Genomic DNA, 19,531 nt, shown 5'->3' with positions numbered 1-19,531 from the left:
TCAATATTCTGAAAATAAATGTAACAGTGGTTTACCAAAATACTTAAAAGTAGCGTTTAGATCAATTGAATAGTTAGAAGGTGAACGTATCTAGGGGGACAAATGGAGATTTGCAACATTATTCACTTTCAGAAGTGACAGTGTGAAGCAAATGACACCCGTGCATACTTAAGATATCTTATGAGGTAGGAACTTTAATTTAATTCAAATATTTAGGTGAGGGTGGGAGTGTTAGATTGCATACAGTCCTAGTAAAGTGGTTTCCTTCGTGATGTAAAAGTTTTGTGATAGTGTGTCGTGCATCTGAACTGCAGAAATGTTTCAGTTTAAACCCACTGTATTGTTGCCTGTTCCTCCCTATTTGCTCTGTTCAAATCGGATTACAATACAATGGTGTCTGTACAAAAAAAAAAAAAAAAAGAATCCTGTCAAACTACAACTGGGATGTCTGCAAACGTTCGACTCCAAATGGAGACCTGCACCGCACCTGTTTGGCCCACATGCCACAAATCTGTAACACGTCCCCTGTTTTGTGTGTTGAATAGTGGGTGGTCGCAGAAAAGCATCACGAGGCTTTGTACCAGCACCAGTCATCAGAAAGACATGAATATGCGAATGACTGTTCTCGGGTCCATGGCAGATGTTTGGATTAGCTTGTGCCTCTCCATCGCACATTAATTCTGGCACTCAAGCTGTTGAGTACAGCAATGAATTAGAGTGGTCCTGCTGGTATTATTTTTTGTGCTGTCTCCAGTGCATTTTAATAGCTTTTCCAAAAACCATGTAAGAAAAACACCTCTAATGACTGCCAGAGAACAGAAAAAAACATCTCCCACCTCATTCTTCATTTATTCATGTGCAGCATTGTCTGACCAAGGAAGTTGTGTGATTTTAGATTTAGTTGGTTCTCATAGACAAGGTCAGTGTGTAAACCTGTGAAGAGGCCTTGCTGAATAACTGATCTGCCACATTTCTGCTGCATCTGTACTGTTGCTTGTAATAAAATACCCGGACTGCTTTAGCTCGCTGTGTCTTACAGACTCAATCAGAAAGCTTGTTGTGTGTGTACGGGACCCTTCACTCTGAAGAAAAACGAGAAATTAGGACCCTACAGGAGTTTTTCTTTCTCCTCAACCCCCCCTTTCATTCAAAACACCATATCAAATATCGCACTTCTGATTGACGATCTGATAACAGCGCCGTGGAATGTCACAGAGCCCATAATCACTGAACATCCTGATATCGAGTGAAATCATTTTGCCATTAAACCCTACAAAAAAGCTGCCTCTTGAATAACATGCCGACGTCCTGCACTATTGACCGAGGCTTTTGCAGCGGCCATATAGCCAGCTTAACTTGAACGTGCGCCCAGAGCCCAAAAAGAAAAGGAGGAGGGAAGCTTTCAAGGGGAGCGAACTGAAAGACGAGTAGGGAGCGTATACAAAAGGAGGCAGTGAATAGGAGAGGAATGATTGTCAGCGCTATTCACGTTTCTGCGCCTGTCCTTTTTAAAGCGCCACAGTGAAAGCAGAAGGACTCTCCTCCATTTTTGTTTCTCCCTCGCCGGTATGTTTTGCATGCAGTACGCAGCTCTTGCAGCCAAGAATGTGATTTCAGCACCTGCTTTTTCTCCACACTTCCTTTTTTAGACTTTATTATTATTATTTTTTTACGCTCGTTGAAGTACTTTGTGGCAGTGTTTTAGAGGAGCAGCACTGCTATACTAATTCCACTTTTGGTTCGAACTGAACTCTTCCATCTTTCTTTGCTCGCATTCACTGCCTCCAGCTCACGTTCCTTCCTCGTTAACTTTCTTTTAGGAAATATAGGAAATGGTTTGTGTACAGATATAGCCTGTGGAGTGTTTATATATAAAGTTGTTTCGCCTCGTTCATAGTGTGAAAACAGGGTGTAGCCATGAAATCAAAATGGCCTTGTTGTTAAATAAACCTGTATCCTCAGCAAAAAGCCCACTTTATTCCATCACCATTAATGTAATCACCTCACCTGGAGCAATCACATAAAAAATTCCAACAGAGGAATGTCACACTGAAGGAGACTGAAGGAGACTCCCCACAAATGAACTGGAAACACTTCCACTGCCTTGGCTGTGAAATTAGGTTTAAAAATATATATTTTTTCCCCTACAGTCTGGTTTTTTGGTTTAACAAGGAGAAAATGTTTTGGCAGAAAGCAGAAAATCGGAACATTTTCACAATCTTCTTCTTCTTTTTCTTTCGGCTGCTCCCATTAGGGGTCGCCACAGCGGATCATCCGTCTCCATACCACCCTGTCCTCTATATCTGCCTCTTTTACACCAACTACCTGCATGTCTTCCCTCACCACATCCATGAACCTCCTCCTTGGCCTTCCTCTTTTCCTCCTACCTGGTGGCTCCATCTTCAGCATTTTTCTACCAATATAATTCATGTCCCTTCTCTGCACATGTCCAAACCATCTCAATCTCGCCTCCCTCACCTTGTCACCACAACATCCTACATGTGCTGTCCCTCTAATAAACTCATTTCTAATCTTGTCCATCCTCGTCACTCCCAACGAAAACCTCAACATCTTCAGCTCTGCTACCTCCAGCTCCACCTCCTGTCTTTTACTCAATGCCACTGTCTCTAATCCATACAACATCGCAGGTCTCACCACAGTCCTATAAACTTTCCCTTTCATTCTTGCAGATACTCTTCTATCACAAATCACTCCTGTCACTCTTCTCCACCCACTCCACCCTGCCTGCACTCTTTTCTTTACTTCCCTAACACACTCTCCATTACTTTGCACTGTTGACCCCAGGTACCTGAACTCCTCCACCTTCTTCACCTCTTCACCCTGCAACCGCATCACTCCACTGCCCTCCCTCTCATTCACACACATGTACTCTGTCTTACTCCTACTGACTTTCATTCCCCTTCTCTCCAGCGCATATCTCCACCTCTCCAGGCTCTTCTCAACCTGCTCTCTACTCTCACCACAAATCACAATATCATCTGCAAACATCATAGTCCAGGGAGACTCCTGTCTGACCTCGTCCGTCAACCTGTCCATCACCACTGCAAACAGGAAAGGGCTCAGGGCCGATCCTTGATGTAGTCCAACCTTCACCCTGAACCAGTCTGTCGTACCTACTGCACACTTTACTGCCGTCACACTGTCCTCATACATGTCCTGCACCACCCTCAAATACTTCTCTGACACACCTGACTTCCTCATACAATACCACAACTCCTCTCTCGGCACCCTGTCGTACGCTTTCTCTAAATCCACAAATACACAATGCAGCTCCTTCTGTCCTTCTCTATACTTCTCCATCAACATCCTCAAAGCAAATAAGGCATCTGTGGTGCTCTTCCTCGGCATGAAACCATACTGTTGCTCACAGATGGTCACCTCTTCTCTCAGCCTGGCTTCCACTACTCTTTCCCATAACTTCATGGTGTGACTGATCAACTTAATTCCCCTGTAGTTACTGCAGGTTTGCACATCTCCCTTATGCTTAAAGATCGGTACCAGCACACTCCTTCTCCATTCCTCAGGCATCCTCTCCCCTTCCAGAATCCTGTTAAACAATCTGGTTAAAAACTCCACTGCCATCTCTCCTAAACATCTCCACGCTTCTACCGGTATGTCATCTGGTCCAACCGACTTTCCATTCTTCATCCTCTTAATCGCTGCTCTCACTTCCTCCTTACTAATCCTATCTACATCCTGCTTCACCAACTCCACATCCTCCAACCTTCTCTCTCTCTGATTTTCCTCATTCATCAGCTGCTCAAAATACTCCCTCCATCTTCTCAACACACTCTCCTCACTAGTCAACACATTTCCCTCTCCATCCTTTATTGCTCTAACTTGCAGTACATCCTTCCCAGCTCGGTCCCTCTGCTTGGCCAATCGGTATAAATCCTTTTCTCCTTCCTTAGTGTCCAACCTCTTATACAGTTCCTCATATGCCTTTTCCTTGGCTTTCGCCACATCCCTTTTAACCTGCTGCCGCATCTCCTTGTACTCCTGCCTACTTTTCTCATCACTCTGTCGATCCCACTTCTGTTTTGCCAACCTCTTTCCCCTAATGCTCTCCTGCACTTCCTCATTCCACCACCACGTCTCCTTGTCTTGCTTTCTATTTCCAGATGTCACACCAAGTACTTTTCTAGCTGCCTCCCTCATCACTCCTGCGGTAGTTGCCCAATCATCCGGCACCTCTTCACCACCACCAAGCCCCTGTCTGACCTCTTCCCTGAACCTCACACTACACTTTTCCTCCTTCAGTTTCCACCATCTTATTCTTCTTTCAAACCTTACTTTCCTCCTCTTCTTCTTCGCCTCCAAAACCATCCTACAGACCACCATTCGATGCTGTCTAGCTACACTGTCCCCCGCCAACACCTTACAGTCTCCAATCTCCTTCAGGTTGCATCTCCTACACAGAAGATAATCCACCTGTGTGCACCTTCCTCCACTCTTATATGTCACCCTATGATCCTCCTTCTTCTTAAAATACGTGTTCACCACTGCCATTTCCATCCTTTTAGCAAAATCTACCACCATCTGCCCTTCCACATTCCTCTCCTTAAAACCATACCTACCCATCACCTCCTCATCACCTCTGTTCCCTTCACCTACATGCCCATTAAAGTCTGCCCCGATCACCAATCGTTCTTTCCTAGGTACACCATCTACCACTTCATCTAATTCACTCCAGAATCTTTCCTTCTCCTCCATCTCACAGCCAACTTGTGGAGCATAGGCACTGATGACATTTATCATCATCCCTTCAACTTCCACCTTCACGATCATCACCCTATCAGAAACTCTCTTCACCTCCACTACACTCTTACTGTACTCTTCCTTCAGAATCACCCCTACACCATTTCTCTTCCCATCCACACCATGATAAAACAGTTTAAACCCACCTCCAATGTTCCTGGCCTTACTCCCTTTCCACTTGGTCTCCTGAACACACAACACATCTACCTTTCTCCTCTCCATCATATCAGCTATCTCTCTCCCTTTACCTGTCATAGCACCAACATTTAAAGTACCAACCCGAACCTCTACTCTCCTACACTGCTCCTTTTCCTGCCGTCTCTGTAGACGCCTTCCTCCTCTCCTTCTCCTCCTTCGGCCAACAGTAGCCCAATTTCCACCGGTACCCTGTCGGCTAACGATACCTGTGGCGGTCGTTGTTAACCCGGGCCTCGACCGATCCGGTATGAAATTCTCATTTGTGATCCGCATATTTGATTTGGCACATGTTTTACGCTGGATGCCCTTCCTAACGCAACCATCCCCATTTACCCGGGCTTGGGCCCGGCACTAAGAGTACACTGGCTTGTGCCCCCCTAATGGCTGGGTTGGAACATTTTCACAATATAATTATTTAATTAACCTCTTTGCTACTGACCATAAGGTTATTACTATAAATGTTGTGACTGTTCAACTATTTAACTGGATGCTTGGCTTGGATTTTGCCCTACTTGAAAGTTGCTTTGCGTAAGTGTTAACTATGCAAATATAAATGAAGCAGGCTTTATTTAGATATACACTGCACTTTATTGTGTGGAAGTATAGATACATGTACACAAAAGGGCTGCTGTACACTTGGTAAGTCAGCATGATGGATTTTTTGTTTGATTATTTCTCTTTTTACTTACCATGAATTTGGTTTAATGGGCCAATATATTGCTTATTTTTGCCATTATTTAAACAAATTACACTAATATTTAGATTATTTAGCTTTTGCTGTCTTTTCTGGAGAGTACAGAAAAAAATGTGTATGGAAAAAATGCACAGACAGGTATGCAAATGAAGGCATATGTAAATTTTTACCCCAGCCTCAAAGTTCTGGTGCCATGGCTCTGATTCTCGAACAGATTATCCATTCTTTTCTGAGACTTTGCTTCAAATAAGCATCCAGCACGGAAAGGAAAGTGCAGGCTACAAGTGTTATCGATTTCTTCTACGCTTGAGCACTATTCAGGTCAGGCCTCCTTGGAGAACAAAAACTCTGGAAATACCATGCAGTGTTTTGCGCAGCCCAAGATAGGCTTACTTTTACTAATCGAGGTAGCCGTGACACCTTGGCATTTTTTCCCTCCCCGCCGGCCCTCCGCAGGCAAGCATGCCGCTTTTCATGTGTATCCTCCAATGGTGTTGCATAGAAATGGTAAGTCCATCTGAAAGTACTTTTCTGTCTGGTGTGCAGCTCAGGTCTAAGTTGGTCTGCCTGCTGGCTCCTTGGTTACTTTTAGCCCACACCTGTTTGGTATTACGCTGATTGCCTGCCCTCCTGACCATCTGTGCTGATAGGGCAATCTGAGCAGTGAGGATTTTCCACCAGCAGCTATTCCACCATTTTGCTATGCTAATGAGGCTTAAACACTACAGCAAAAACATGAATGGAGTCCCTCATTCCAGCCCTGAAAAAAAAAAACTGAATTAAACTTTCCCTGTACCGTGCTTTTCCAACCACCTGTGATCATATTTCTTGGCTCCGAAGTTATGAATTGTGAGAACATAAAGAGAACAGCTGATTACAGTAGTAAATATGATCACAAAAAAATCATGTGACGGAAAGGTATGCATTCAAGTTGCAGCAGAGTCAAGTCTCTGCTGCAAATAGATCCGAATTAAAATAACTCTTCTATCCATTGTCAGTATTAGCCAAGGTGACATTTCTTTAGTTTGATTGTTTTGGTGCCATGGGTAGGCAGATTGTATGATCAGGGTATTATCTTAGTCAATCTCTCTTTCCAAATTCTGATTAAAAAACATCTTTATCTATAAAATCTCTTGCTTCAGCTTTATTCTTTTAACTCTAAGTTTAGTCCAGTGCTTGTTATCTGTTCTCAAATGTAATTTTTTTTTTTTTTTTTTTTTTTTTTTTTTTTTTAAACCCTTTTCTTTTGAGTTCATTCTCAATCATACTGCAACATCCTCCTTTTCTCCATGCAGAGGACATGATTGCTCTGAAGCCCCTTTGGCTGTGTAATTTGCTACTGTTGTAAATATGCTACATTGCTTCCTGTGCTGTCACTCCTGGCATGCTGTTAACTCTATCATACACCTCAGTCATCAGACACACACAAGAACACGGCATTGCTGACCAGAAGTAAACGACATACAACTTGCATGAGCAAAGCATCGCAAAATCTCTGTGGGTTATGTACAGGAAACAGACTGGAGTAGTTTACCTCTCAACTCTTCTAGTCCAAGTCATTCGTTCTTTTGTCAAGTGACTCTCATATACGCTATGCAGTTATATATACATATATAAATTATTGGAACTATAGTCAAAGTTTGCGTATGTAGACTGTTTGGGGATCTGCTTATTGAAAATGTTACATTTTATTTCTGATAAAAGGAACAAAAAGGACTATATGACTCAAAGATTTGTTCACTTCGATGAACGAGATTCAAAGAACAAAGTCACTAATATGATTCAATCTTTCCATAATACTGACAATAGATTTTATGGAAAGGTACCTCTCAAAAATATTATGAACAGCTAGGGGATTTGAGCTTTTATTTTTCTTTAGCTTTTTGGTGTATATGCACACATTGCATTTTGTGTATGAAAGTGTAAATAAATTTTTTTGTGGTTTCAACTAATTGATTCATATTTTGATTCCATAAAAACTGCAGTGTTTTCCAATGGGTTGGCATAATTGAACTTTTCCATAACATCACTATACTGTGAAAAATATTAACAGTTGGTGTTTTGCTGAACTGTATTATGTAGTATACAGTTCACACTGTAGTGAACTAAGGCTGCAGTTACACTGATCAAATGTGCAAGCTCTGTGCAAAGATGTTTAACATTTCATTGCAGTTCAAAGTTTGAGATTGGTGAACTCTGACCTGTCGGTTCTTATCACTTGAAGACGAGTGATCGATAGAAGATTGATACGTCACAGCATGATCTCTTCAGGAAATACAAGCTGGAGACACACTGTTTATAATGGTGTTGCACCATTCCAGCTATAATGTGTTAAGCTTATATCAATAATATGAAATCCAAAAAACAGATTGTGTGATATCATATTTTGTCACCCATATTTGCAGCAGCCTTGAAAGATTTTTTTGTGTGTGCTGAAAGTCTAAAGTGGCTGCGGCCGAAGTTTTATTAATTGACTATGTTGATTAATTTTTGGATGGAAGGACAGACCTCAGCACTCAGAATACAGTGGAAAGAAAGCTCAGTCTCTGTGTAATCATAATGACCGTACTAACTGCTTGGTATAGCTGATCAGATGTCTTGCTTACTTTTTTTGTTGAGCATTGTAGATCCTTCTAAAACAGCAATCTATTGTATTATATAGCAGAACATCTAGTGCTTTCATTGTATTCCAGTGGCATTCTAGCTTCATGTTGAAGCTTGTTCAGCAGATTTCATTCTTCCTTTAATTTCCATCCAGTGACTGGTCGTCTTTTTCCTAATAAAAACCAGATAGATTGTGTGTTTGTCATGGCAATGTATTTTGGACAGTCTGTAGGTACCTAAAACCACTCATTTCCTTTTCCCTCGAGTACAAGGCATGCAAATCATATATCCTTTTCACATCCTGTTACCCCTTGCAAGCAAAGAATATGATTAGAGCGGGGATAACGCATGCATCTGATCTTGCTCATGCACGTTCATGCACTCATAAACATCCACATAATACTTTTCTCAATCTGATAAATGCACTCATGTTTGTCGGCCCTGACTCTGCCTTCTGGGTTTGTTTTGAAGTGCTGGTGGATGGAGTTGTAAGAGAAGCACAATCTCCACCTCTCACATGGTCCCTGACCTCCCATGAGCACCACTATTGCTTATGCAAAATAAGGCTTTTAGTATAGGAAAGTTTTAAGTCTTACCTGAGCATATGTGGGCCTTAGGCATTGTTCTGGTTTTAGAAAGGCAACAGGATGATATTCATAATTCATTTACCTGAAAACTTCTCATCCCACATAAAATGGTAGAAAGAGTAACTGGAATTGTTTTGTCCTGATTAGACTTTTTTTTTTTTTTTTGCAAGGTTGTGAATTTAAATCCCCCTCAAACAAGCTGCAATTGTTGGGCTCTTGAGCAAAGCGCTTAACCCTCAAATGTTCACAAGTATAAATGAGATAATCCTCTGGAAAAGTCTCTCTGGGTACAGGCATCTGCCAAATGCCATAAATGTAAATTAGCAAAGATTTTTGGTGCACCCATTGTTTTAAAAGAGGTTCTCATCATTTCTCATCGTTGCTGGAGAATACACTCTGTTGTTGTATTGTCACATAGGGTTTTGTTATATTGTGCATTATTTGAGTTGGAATATAAATGTTTTAATCCTGATTTAAATGTATAACAACCCTAACAGTATTCTTGCTGTATCCAGATCACGAGACACTAAATTTAAAATGAATTATGAACAAATAAAAAAGGGTGCTATTGAAAAAAGATGATGAGTCGGGGCTCTGTACCTGTAGGTTTTCCACCATGAGGAAGTCTGTAGGATTAGGACTTTGCTCTTTGCGGCGCCTCTCTAATAAGGTGTTCCCTCAGTGAAATCTGGAACTAACTCCCTTTTCAGATGTTCCTATGATGTGTGGCCATCGGGAAATAATGAGTTTCTGCTTAGTGCTTGTTTAATATCTTCCTAACCTACTGATTAGCTTCAGAGAAACCTTGTTGTGGTTTTACTCACGGAATCTCATCCCTTGTGGAATTCAGTGGTTTCTACCTTGCATGACAAATTGTGTTTTTGTGTTTACAAAAATAATCTTATGTAGATGATTAATTTCCCTCCATATATCAGGTGACATGATTTTATTAGACACCGACGAACCACCTGGGATTCCTAAGTGAAAATAACAAGCATTATTTTGCTGTTCATTGAAATGCATTTGGATTGAATTATTCTAATGTGGACTTTCTGTGCATTTTATTGCCTTGTAGGCATTAATTGGGATTGTGTTTTTTGTTTTCGTTAGCATATTTTGCTTGCAGCTGTCTCACTATTCAGCTATGCCTGCACTCTCTAGTGTTTGTAGTGTTAGGAGGCATGTGCTAACATGTACTGAATCCCAGCAATACTCAGGTCAGTAGTGGAGTAATGCCATCAGCTCTCTGTGGACTTGTGTGTGTAATGTGTATCTGTATTTGTTTAATACATCAAATGTTTCTCTCTTTGGTATGTTTGTTCCTGGGAGTTGGTGTGGCTTAAACTAGGATGGTATTGGTGGTGATGGTGGGGTTATTCATGCCTTTTCTCCCTCCAAAATGTTGAAAAAATTATTAGTGTGATGTTTCTGTTCCTTGTCTTGATTGCACACCCTCTAAACTCAACTTCAACCTGAACGTCAGCTTTAAAAATAAATAAATAAATAAACAAAAAGTGAATAAATAAAATTTGATTTGTCTCCTAGTTGTATCTTATATTGTTTGTATTTGTGACAGTGTTTACTTTTTTTATTATTATTTTATTTTATTAAAAATAACATGCAAATTTATTTTGCATGTTTGTAATGATTGAGCTTAAATTTAGGTCTAGTTTCATTCCCATTCTTCTGTCATAGTTTTCAAAAATCCATCTCTATCCCACCCAGCAAGACGCAAGGCACACACCCACCAGTCTGAGGATAAGATATAGTAGCACGATTTGAGAACTTTGAAGCTTTTTTTTTAAAAAACAAGATCAACCACAGGATTTTAAATCACTAGACTTGTTTTCTCCTTGGCATGTTTTTTTTTTTTGTTTTTGTTTTTTTTTGTTTCCAAGTTCAGTGGATGCAGCTCAAGCATGAAAGGGGGTTTGAAACCATAAAGAAAGACACTGCATCCCCTCATGGCAGTGCTTAGTTAAGAACTGGTGTCAGAGTGAACGGAAACCACCAGTGAGCTTTTTTTTTTTTTTTTTTTTTTTTTTTAAAGCTTGTGTGGTTGACCACAGAGAGTTTCAAAGCAACTTGTTGTTACTCGATTCAGAAAACACAGAGGAAAGATGAAATGCTTCCCACAAAATACAGTGGAGTAAAAAGACTATAGAGGTTTTTATAGTGAACTAGTAAACTCTGATGGCCATCACTGTGTCTGTCTGTCTGCCTGTGTTTTGTTTTGTGGTGAGTTCATTCTGCTACTTTTTCATTTCATCAGTTCTCTCCAGTTCGTCCTGGCTCCCCTTTCATCTTTTTTTTTTTTTTGGATTGTCACTGGCGCAGAAGAGCGATCCATGAAAGCAGGGGGTCAAGCACCCTCGACCCCTTTGGCGCCCACATTCAGTCCATCCCCCATGAGTTAGGGGTGTGTTTCTATTTCCAAAAGCACTTGTTCCAGCATGACAGTGATTAGAACCTCCAAAGCTAGGGTTTAAGGAAAAGAATGGAAATACTTAAACTTCAGAATACACTCTCCGCTCAACCCGTGTGCCCCTCTAACTCTCTTTCCTTTCATTTTCCCAGCAATCTGTTTTTAAGCGGTATAGATCCAAAACAAGGCAATTCCTCCAAGCGAAAATCCTCACCCGATAGCGATAGCAGGATTTTTTTTGTGTTCACTCTGACAGGTCATCGGTGACACGTAGAGCTGTTGTGTCCTGGCACAGTTGGCTGATTAGTTGTGAAATGTCCCTTCATGAGTGGTCGACTCGGTGCTGTGTGTGTTCGTCAGTCCAGGAGGCTCTGTTTCTGGAATTATGGAAACTGCTTTAGTTGAAGAGCCATAAGGTTTAAAACTTGGCTCCCAAAGAAAGCTTCAAAGTCCAGAACATAGTAATCAAGTCACTGTGGAGGTTTTCTGAGCAGAATGTGGAATGTTTTTTACCGGCCAAGTCATTCACCCACTCAGAGCTGCATTTCAATGACTGAAACGTCTGAATAAAGAAAGACCATGGGGGAAAAAGGCAGGAAATGATAATGGCTACATTAGAGGCCTGGCAGGGAAGATGGACAACTGATGATAATTATGGGTCATACTGTCTGCAGTCATGTATTAAAACATAAATTACTCATGCTTTTTAATACATTGAAATAGTGGTTTTATTTTTTTTTTTCTCAAACGGCTGTGATTGCTATTTCAGTTCACACAGCATTAATCCCAATACATATTGTTCATTATACACCCTAAACCACAAACTGCTGTGGTCTTCAGAAACCAACAGAATTTTGGGAAACAGCCAAAAATGAAAATTCAGGAATTGACCAAGTTTGGGTATTCCTGCCAAGAGTATACATTTAAATCTCTGTTGTAAGAAAACAAAAATATTTGCAGATAGTGGCTTGGAACTATAAATGTAGGTTTTCTCAATGTTGAGGAAAGGCGTACATTTTAACAAAACGGTGTTGAATTTATTTAACCTCGCATTAGCCGTCTGCCTGCAGGGATCATGTGGGGTAACTAGTGAGTTTGCCAGACATGCTGTCGTTCAGCTGTCAGTCTGTTCATAGATGTCTAAAACCTTTCTACTCAAGTTTGTTTATGACTTGTTATGAATTAATTTTTGTTTATAGTACCCATGTCGTCACGATGCCTTCAAAATTAAGAGCATTTCGACACTATGTACAGATGACCAGTTGTAAAATAAATGGCTTAATACAATCTAACAGAAGATGTCGGCATGAACAGATATTAGTCGACAAAACAGATGTCAATGAGTTTGTGTGACTTAACTCTGTTAATGAGACAAAGACTGAGACTTCCATTGTGAATAAATACATTTAAATAAATAAATACATTCTAATAAGTAGAAAACATCAATCTAAAGATGGCGGGACAATATTTTCGTTGAATTAGAATAGTTTTTAATTTCTATCATTGTCTGTTTGTCTGTGTATACTTGTTTATATATAATTTATATATTTATTTTTACATATAATATACATTTTATTAACTATTATATTTCTATTATATATTTGAAATAAACTTCTCCATTTTCACTTCTGGGTCCAAGCAGGCTAAATGCTATTACATGTACATGCTAAAAAATTTTTAGCTTGGGACAATTTGTACTTTAAAACTGTAACAACAGATCATCAAATATGCAACCAGGTTGCCACACCCCAGGCTGCCACACAACCAGGCTGCCACACAAATAAATAAAACTTTTTGTTTATTTTTTCCTTTATTGCTGTACTGTAAGAGTTGGGGGAGGAATTGCAATCTCCTTCCCCCTTGTTTAAAGACAGTCTCGACAGGCTGATAGTCTGGCTCCACTCGACCCAGCCGAAGTCCCGCAGCCGAGATAGGATTGCCCCAGGGCACGGCTCGGGATTTCAGCCATCACTCAGCTTCACGTGTTGCTATGCCTTGGTGTGTGGGAATCGGCCTCCAGCATGAAACCCCAGCCACCTATCCATCAGCACCTGCTCTCACCCTGCTAACGGGGGGTAAATGCACCCGTCTTTCATAGCACAGGTGTGCGCTACACCCTGAGAGAGAGGGTTTTTCGGATAGAAGCTGCTCGAGGAATGCGGCTGTGGCCAAGACCTTGTTTAGATTAGCAAGTCCTCAGGCTGAGTTATTAGAACGTAGAGGCTAGCCTGAGGGAAGAGACGGGCTATTAAGGTCTGGTGATAGTGAAGGGTGAGGACCTCAAACATAAACATCCTCAAGCTGGGATTTTTTTTCTTCTCATGCCATATAGCCTTGATAATGAGCGTAATATATATAACCCAGCTGGCTTAAAAAATGAGCTGGTGCTCTCCCAGGCACAGATATTTGGGGGCAGTGTTAGTTACTTTGGCTGTTTTATGGTAGGTCTAGGCTTAGTCAGATTTAAGTGATGTATTTCTTTATTCCTCTTTAATTCCACAGATTCAGTTAAGAAATGTATTATGATTTAGTTAATTTACATGCTTTATTTGTCCTCCTTGATCGTAAAGAAAGACCGTGTTGGTATCATGTACTCAGATGGTTTGTTGCCTCGAGAAATGGTTTTGGGCTGCTGTGGGTTTCTCCTCTCAGAGACTTCCAAGCTCTGCAAAATCCATTAGTCTCCAAATGAGTGCTTAAAAGTTCTTGTGGTGAAATGCAAAAGTCATAAGGACTCTGGATCATGGAATGTATTTAACCATATTTTGCATGGAGAAGAGAATGGAGTTCTTCCCCCCCCCCCCTGTTTTCATGCGTATCAGTACTAATTAGCCCTATGTGTGTGTGTGTGTGTGTGTGTGTGTGTGTGTGTGTGTGTGTGTGTGTGTGTGTGTGTGTGTGTGTGTGTGTGTGTGTGTGTGTGTGTGTGTGCGTGCACAGGTCTGGATGCTGAGCTGTACTATGTGAGGGACGATGTGGTGAATCATTATGCTCTCTCCTTCATACTCCCGGTACCCAGCGAGACCAACAGCCTGCACTTCAGCTGGAACTCCAAGAGCAAGGTAATACCCAAATCAGCAGAAATTCAGCCTCCAGATATGTTCTGTACCAGTTATAGAGGGATTCTGTTTTATTTTTTATTGTAGGCTTAAAAAAAAAAAAAAACTTTCACATTCTAATGTTTTTTCATTTACCTAATTGAAATGTGTATATTTATCGTACATTACACTTATACTCGTAAACAAAATAATACGTTTGGAATCTTTGCTGAAAGCCTAAGCACACAAGATTTATTTACCTTGTCCCATAGTAGGCATTCTCTCCCCTGACTCAATATTAAAGTAAGTATTATTGTAGTAAATGGCTCTCCGGCACTAAACTGTCGGCGTCGTTAAGTCCTATATTAGCATTTTGAACCGATCTTTCCTCTTACAAGCAGTAATTGCTGACTTTCAACATGGCTACAAGCTTTTATTTTCTCAATGATTTAATAATTTAATTACTTGGTGGTGATTTTAATATCTTTAGCTCTGTACCACATGGCTTTCTATTTAATTAACGGTTGGAGCGGTAACATGCACAGCTGGGGGGAGGGGGGAGGATGGAGCGTTGAAAATGTGCCAAGATGGTGTGAAATTCCGTAGGACCCTGATGGTACACATGTAATGTAACTCAGCTGTAGGTCTGAAATGTGACAAACAACAGTGCAGATATAATCACTAGCCTTGCAAATGTTAAAAGCTGCTTATAAGTCTGTATTAAAGCATGTGTACTGTTGCCCAATTGTAGTTTTGTATTTGTAATCACTTTGAAAGGGTTATATCATTATTATGTATGACTTGAGAAATGCTATTTAGTCCAGGTGCTTGCGGTGTACAATTTTGTTGTCTTTGGAAAATTTGAGGTTGTGGTTGTTTTTTTTTTTGGGTCATTCGAGTCTCGAAAAAAGTAAATAAAAAAGTCTAAAGTTAAAAAATCTAATATTTAGTTTTTTTTTTAATTTCCTGTGAAGCTTTTCTCGTATCATCCATTATATTTGCAAACCAGTAAGTACATTCTCAAAACATTGTGTACCAACAGCACAACTCATTGGATTTCTTGCAAAAGCCTGTACTTTTCTCAAAGTACGTAGTTCATCTCTTAAATGTAAGTATTTGTGCCAATGAACATCTCATACCCATCAGAATGAAAACTCCCTTTGTCATTGTTCACAAACGAGATCATCAAAATATTAAGTCATGTTGTCGGTATGACTGTACACAGTTTCAGTATCTCTTGATATAAACTACTGTTTGGATTACTATGATTTAAAATGCACAATGTTGAATTTCTTCTGTTGGGTATTTTTGAATTTCAGCAGCACAAATGTATTTATTTGTTTGCATATTTAATTTATATTGATTGCTAGAGACCTGACAGGATTTACCCTTTTACCGTACTGTAATAGTGTTCGTTCGTTTCTTTGTTGTTCATCCATTTTCAGAAATTGTAATTCTGTCTTCTGCTCTTTTGCCAAATGAAGGTTCACAAAATTCACCTTTGACCTGTTTTAGAAAACCAGTTGATCATTGGTTGATTTGATGCCGTTCACTTATGCACTGAACTGATGCCGAGATGTTTTGGGGGTTAAGACTATTCAGGTGAAACCAGTAAAATATATATTTTTATCAACACGACATAAACAATTGATATTGTAGGAAACAGCGGACAATTGTACACAATCGATTAAATGAATGTACAAAAGCATTCGCAGTTTGATCAAAGCGATTTTTTTTGTGATGTGCACAAGTGACTAAATGACGTGGAGTTTGAACGAGTTTAAAAAATTCCATTTCTGCTCTGAGAAACTCCAAAAGCAACTGAGAAATTTTATTTACTATTTACTTATATATATTTTTCAATCATTTTAAACAGGTCTTAATTTTTCTCTATATCTATGTACAGTGTTGGGCAGTAACTGATACTGAAAAATAAAGTAACTTCATTACCGTTACCGTATGGTGCGTTACCCGTTACTTTTTTAAATGAATTAATTTCGGCTGAAGTGTAGACTACAGTCTAACCTGCTTACAGCAGCGTCGCATTGTAGGATTGGTGATTGAACCACTGTAAACACGAAGAAGACGCGCTGTGGGCGTGTCTCCGTTTATTCAGGTCTGTGCGGCAGTCGAGGCCAGAGCAAGACGAGTTTCTCAAAGTGGAAATATGCTCATTATTTCACTTTAGTTGAGTATAAAGACAAAAACTTTTAAGTCAAATGTAAGCTGTGTCTTTCTGGTTCGAAGCTCGTATCTACTGAGATAAACAGCAACTCCAATCTGTCGAAGCTGCTCCAGGAACTCCATGCCTGAGGAGCTAGTAGCTAGAAGCTAACCCGGTGTTCTGGGTAGAAACTTAGAAGATAGAAACTTTAAAGAAGGTTATTTAAAAAAGTAACGCATTACTTTTTGGTGTAAGTAATCAACAAAGTAACTGAGTTACTTTTTGAATAAAGTAACGAGTAACTGTAACTAGTTACTATTTTTTAGTAACTAGCACAACACTGTCTATGTAATGCTACCTCGAACGCTCATTGAAATGCTCATTCCAAAATGTCTTATTCCAAAATGGATTCAAATCATTATTTTCCTCAAAATTCTACAAACAATACCCCATAATGACAAGTTTGTTTGAAATCTTTGCAAATGTATTAAAATAAAAAACATTTGAAATAAAAACAAAAAATAAATTCACATGTATTCACAGTCTTTGCCATGACACTTAAAATTGAGCTCAGGTGCATCCTGTTTCCACTGATCATCCTTGAGATGTTTCTACAACTTGATTGGAGTCCATCTGTGGTAAATTCAGTTGAATGGACATGATTTAAGGACAGTTAACATCAGCACAAACCAAGTAATGAAGTCTAAGGAATTGTCTGTAGACCTCTGAGACAGTATTGTACCGAGGCACAGATCTGGGGAAGGGTACAGAAAGATTTCTGCAGCATTGAAGTTTCCAGTGAGCACAGTAGCCTCCATCATCTGTAAATGGAAGAAGTTTGGAACCACCAGGACTCTTCCTAGAGCGAGGGAGAAGGGCCTTAGTCACAGAGGTGACCAAGAACTCGATGGTCACTCTGAAAGAGCTCCAGCGTTTCTCTGTGGAGAGAGGAGAAACTTCCAGTCTGAAGGAAACCAGGCACCCCTCATCACCTGGCCAATACCATCCCTACAGTGAAGCATGGTGGTGGCAGAATCATGCTGTGCGGATGTTTTTCAGTGGCAGGAACTGGGCAACTAATCAGGATCGAGGGAAAGATTAATGGAGCAAGGTACAGAGACATCCTTGATGAAAACCTGCTCCAGAGCACTCTGGACCTCAAGACTGGGGTGATGTTTCATCTTCCAAAAGGACAACGACCGCAGAGATCTCAAAATGGCCTTCTTCTAACATGATGGAGCTTGAGCGGTTCTGCAAAGAAGAATGGGAGAAACTGCTCAGAAATATGTGTGCCAAGCATCAAACTCAAAAAGACTAGAGGCTACAATTAATGCCAAAGGTGCTTCAACAATGTATAGAGTACGTACATGTGTTTTGTTTTTTTGATACATTTGCAGAGATTTTAAACACAAATCTATCATGTTGTCATTATGGGGTATTTTATCTAGAATTTTAAAGGAAAATAATGAATTGAATCCATTCTGGAATATGACTGTAACATAACATAGAAAAAGTGAAGCGCTGTAAATACTTTCCGGATGCACTGTAATTCGCTGTGTTACAACTACAATTGATACCAACATGCAATTGACAATCAGCTTTCTGTAACTGGGACGACTCTCCCTTTGACTATACCACAGATGTAAAGCATTTTTTTTATTGATTTTTTTTTTTTTAATCCCCAGCTATGTGGAAGTGCAAGTTTAGCGATACTTGGCTTAAAAAAAAAAGTATAGTGTGACTTAGGCCAGTTGCTAACAAAGTATTTGTGTGTTTGTATTTAATGTCGTGTTTTAGGTCTTAAATTTAATTATTAATGGTCTTTAAGTCCCAAGACTGAATTCCCAATTAATTAATACACAGTGTTTAATGATCTATGAAAATGATGATTACAGAAATTCTGTTCAGAAAGCTCTGTAGCAGGCCTCTCAAGATCTTAATCTCCAAACCATGTAAACCATATCTTCTCACTTAGTGCAAAGGGGCATTGCCATGCTGGAACAGGTTTTTGTTTCCAAGTTCAAGTAAATGCAAAGCTTTATTATACCGCATCCAAAGATGTCCTATACACTATACGCTGTGTGCCTTCAGCTTGGTGGTAACAGTTTGGAGAAAAACCACATATAGTGTATTTAAATTAACAACACGTATGAAATCATCATCAGTTTTTATAATTGAATATTAGCATTAATTGGCTGGGCGGTTTTAAATGTAGTGCAATAAGTGATTAATTCAAAGAAAAGAATGTTTTGTTGATTTCACACTGCACAGAAATGAAAATCTACACTGATATTATTGATTTCCTTTCAGATATTTATAGACGTCTCAATCGTAGCTGCGATGTGAGTTACTCTGTCACATTATTGTTTAAATCGATACTCTGAAAAGTGAAATACAAACCCAATGCTGATGTACGTAGAGGCTGCTCAGATTGGAAACTGTCAGCCAATCACTGCAGATATTCATTCATGAAACACTCCTTCATCTGTAGTGGATTTGACCCTGTGCTTGTTAACTAGTTTGTATTTTGTTAAAGAATTTGGGTTAAAAAGAAATTTAAACTCTGTGGTCCATGTGGTCTTCTCTCATCTCCATGCTGCCATCTAGTGATGATCATGCTGCATCGAGCTGAAGTTGAAAGTACAGTACAGAAAAAAACAAAAAAACAATTGTGCTTCAATATAATTCAGCTATGACTCTAGTGTGGTTTTTGTTATGAAACTCGATCTCTTTCTCTTTGCTGTGTGCAGGTGGAGTACAGGTTGGGTTTCCAGGTGGAGAACCCTGCAGTTATGGACCAACCTCATAGCAACATTTCAACCAATGGGGAGGTCCCACTGACACGCTCAGGTATCTCTTTACTCTCACACACACGCTTCTTTTATAGTAATCTCCCAGGGGCTCGTCAAGTCAAGAGTCAAAAAGCTTTTGTTAATTATTTAACTATTTTAACGTGCTATTATTTTTTAGTTTTAGGGAAATTCCAGGGTTTCCGTGGGGTCTTAAAAAGGCTCAAACTAAAAAAATCACAAAAAATCACTA

The 19,531-nt window shown here is 39.8% G+C and overlaps 1 protein-coding gene across 4 annotated transcripts in view; it reads left to right on the top strand.

Moving 5' to 3' along the window:
* Positions 1-19,531, top strand: part of ryk (receptor like tyrosine kinase) — a 53,436-nt gene that overhangs the window by 11,264 nt on the left and 22,641 nt on the right. For all 4 annotated transcript variants that reach the window (XM_083569379.1, XM_083569377.1, XM_083569380.1 and 1 more), the window contains exons 2-3: positions 14,228-14,349; positions 19,240-19,339. In XM_083569379.1, coding sequence (XP_083425505.1) covers positions 14,228-14,349; positions 19,240-19,339 — 222 coding nt within the window. The remainder of the gene's footprint in view (positions 1-14,227; positions 14,350-19,239; positions 19,340-19,531) is intronic.

Source organism: Silurus aristotelis (assembly GCF_946808225.1).
Source record: "Silurus aristotelis genome assembly, chromosome: 2".
Classification (NCBI taxonomy): Eukaryota; Metazoa; Chordata; class Actinopteri; order Siluriformes; family Siluridae; genus Silurus; species Silurus aristotelis.
The sequence above is the reverse complement of the archived record's forward strand: the minus strand, read 5'-3'. Positions and strand labels throughout refer to the sequence as shown.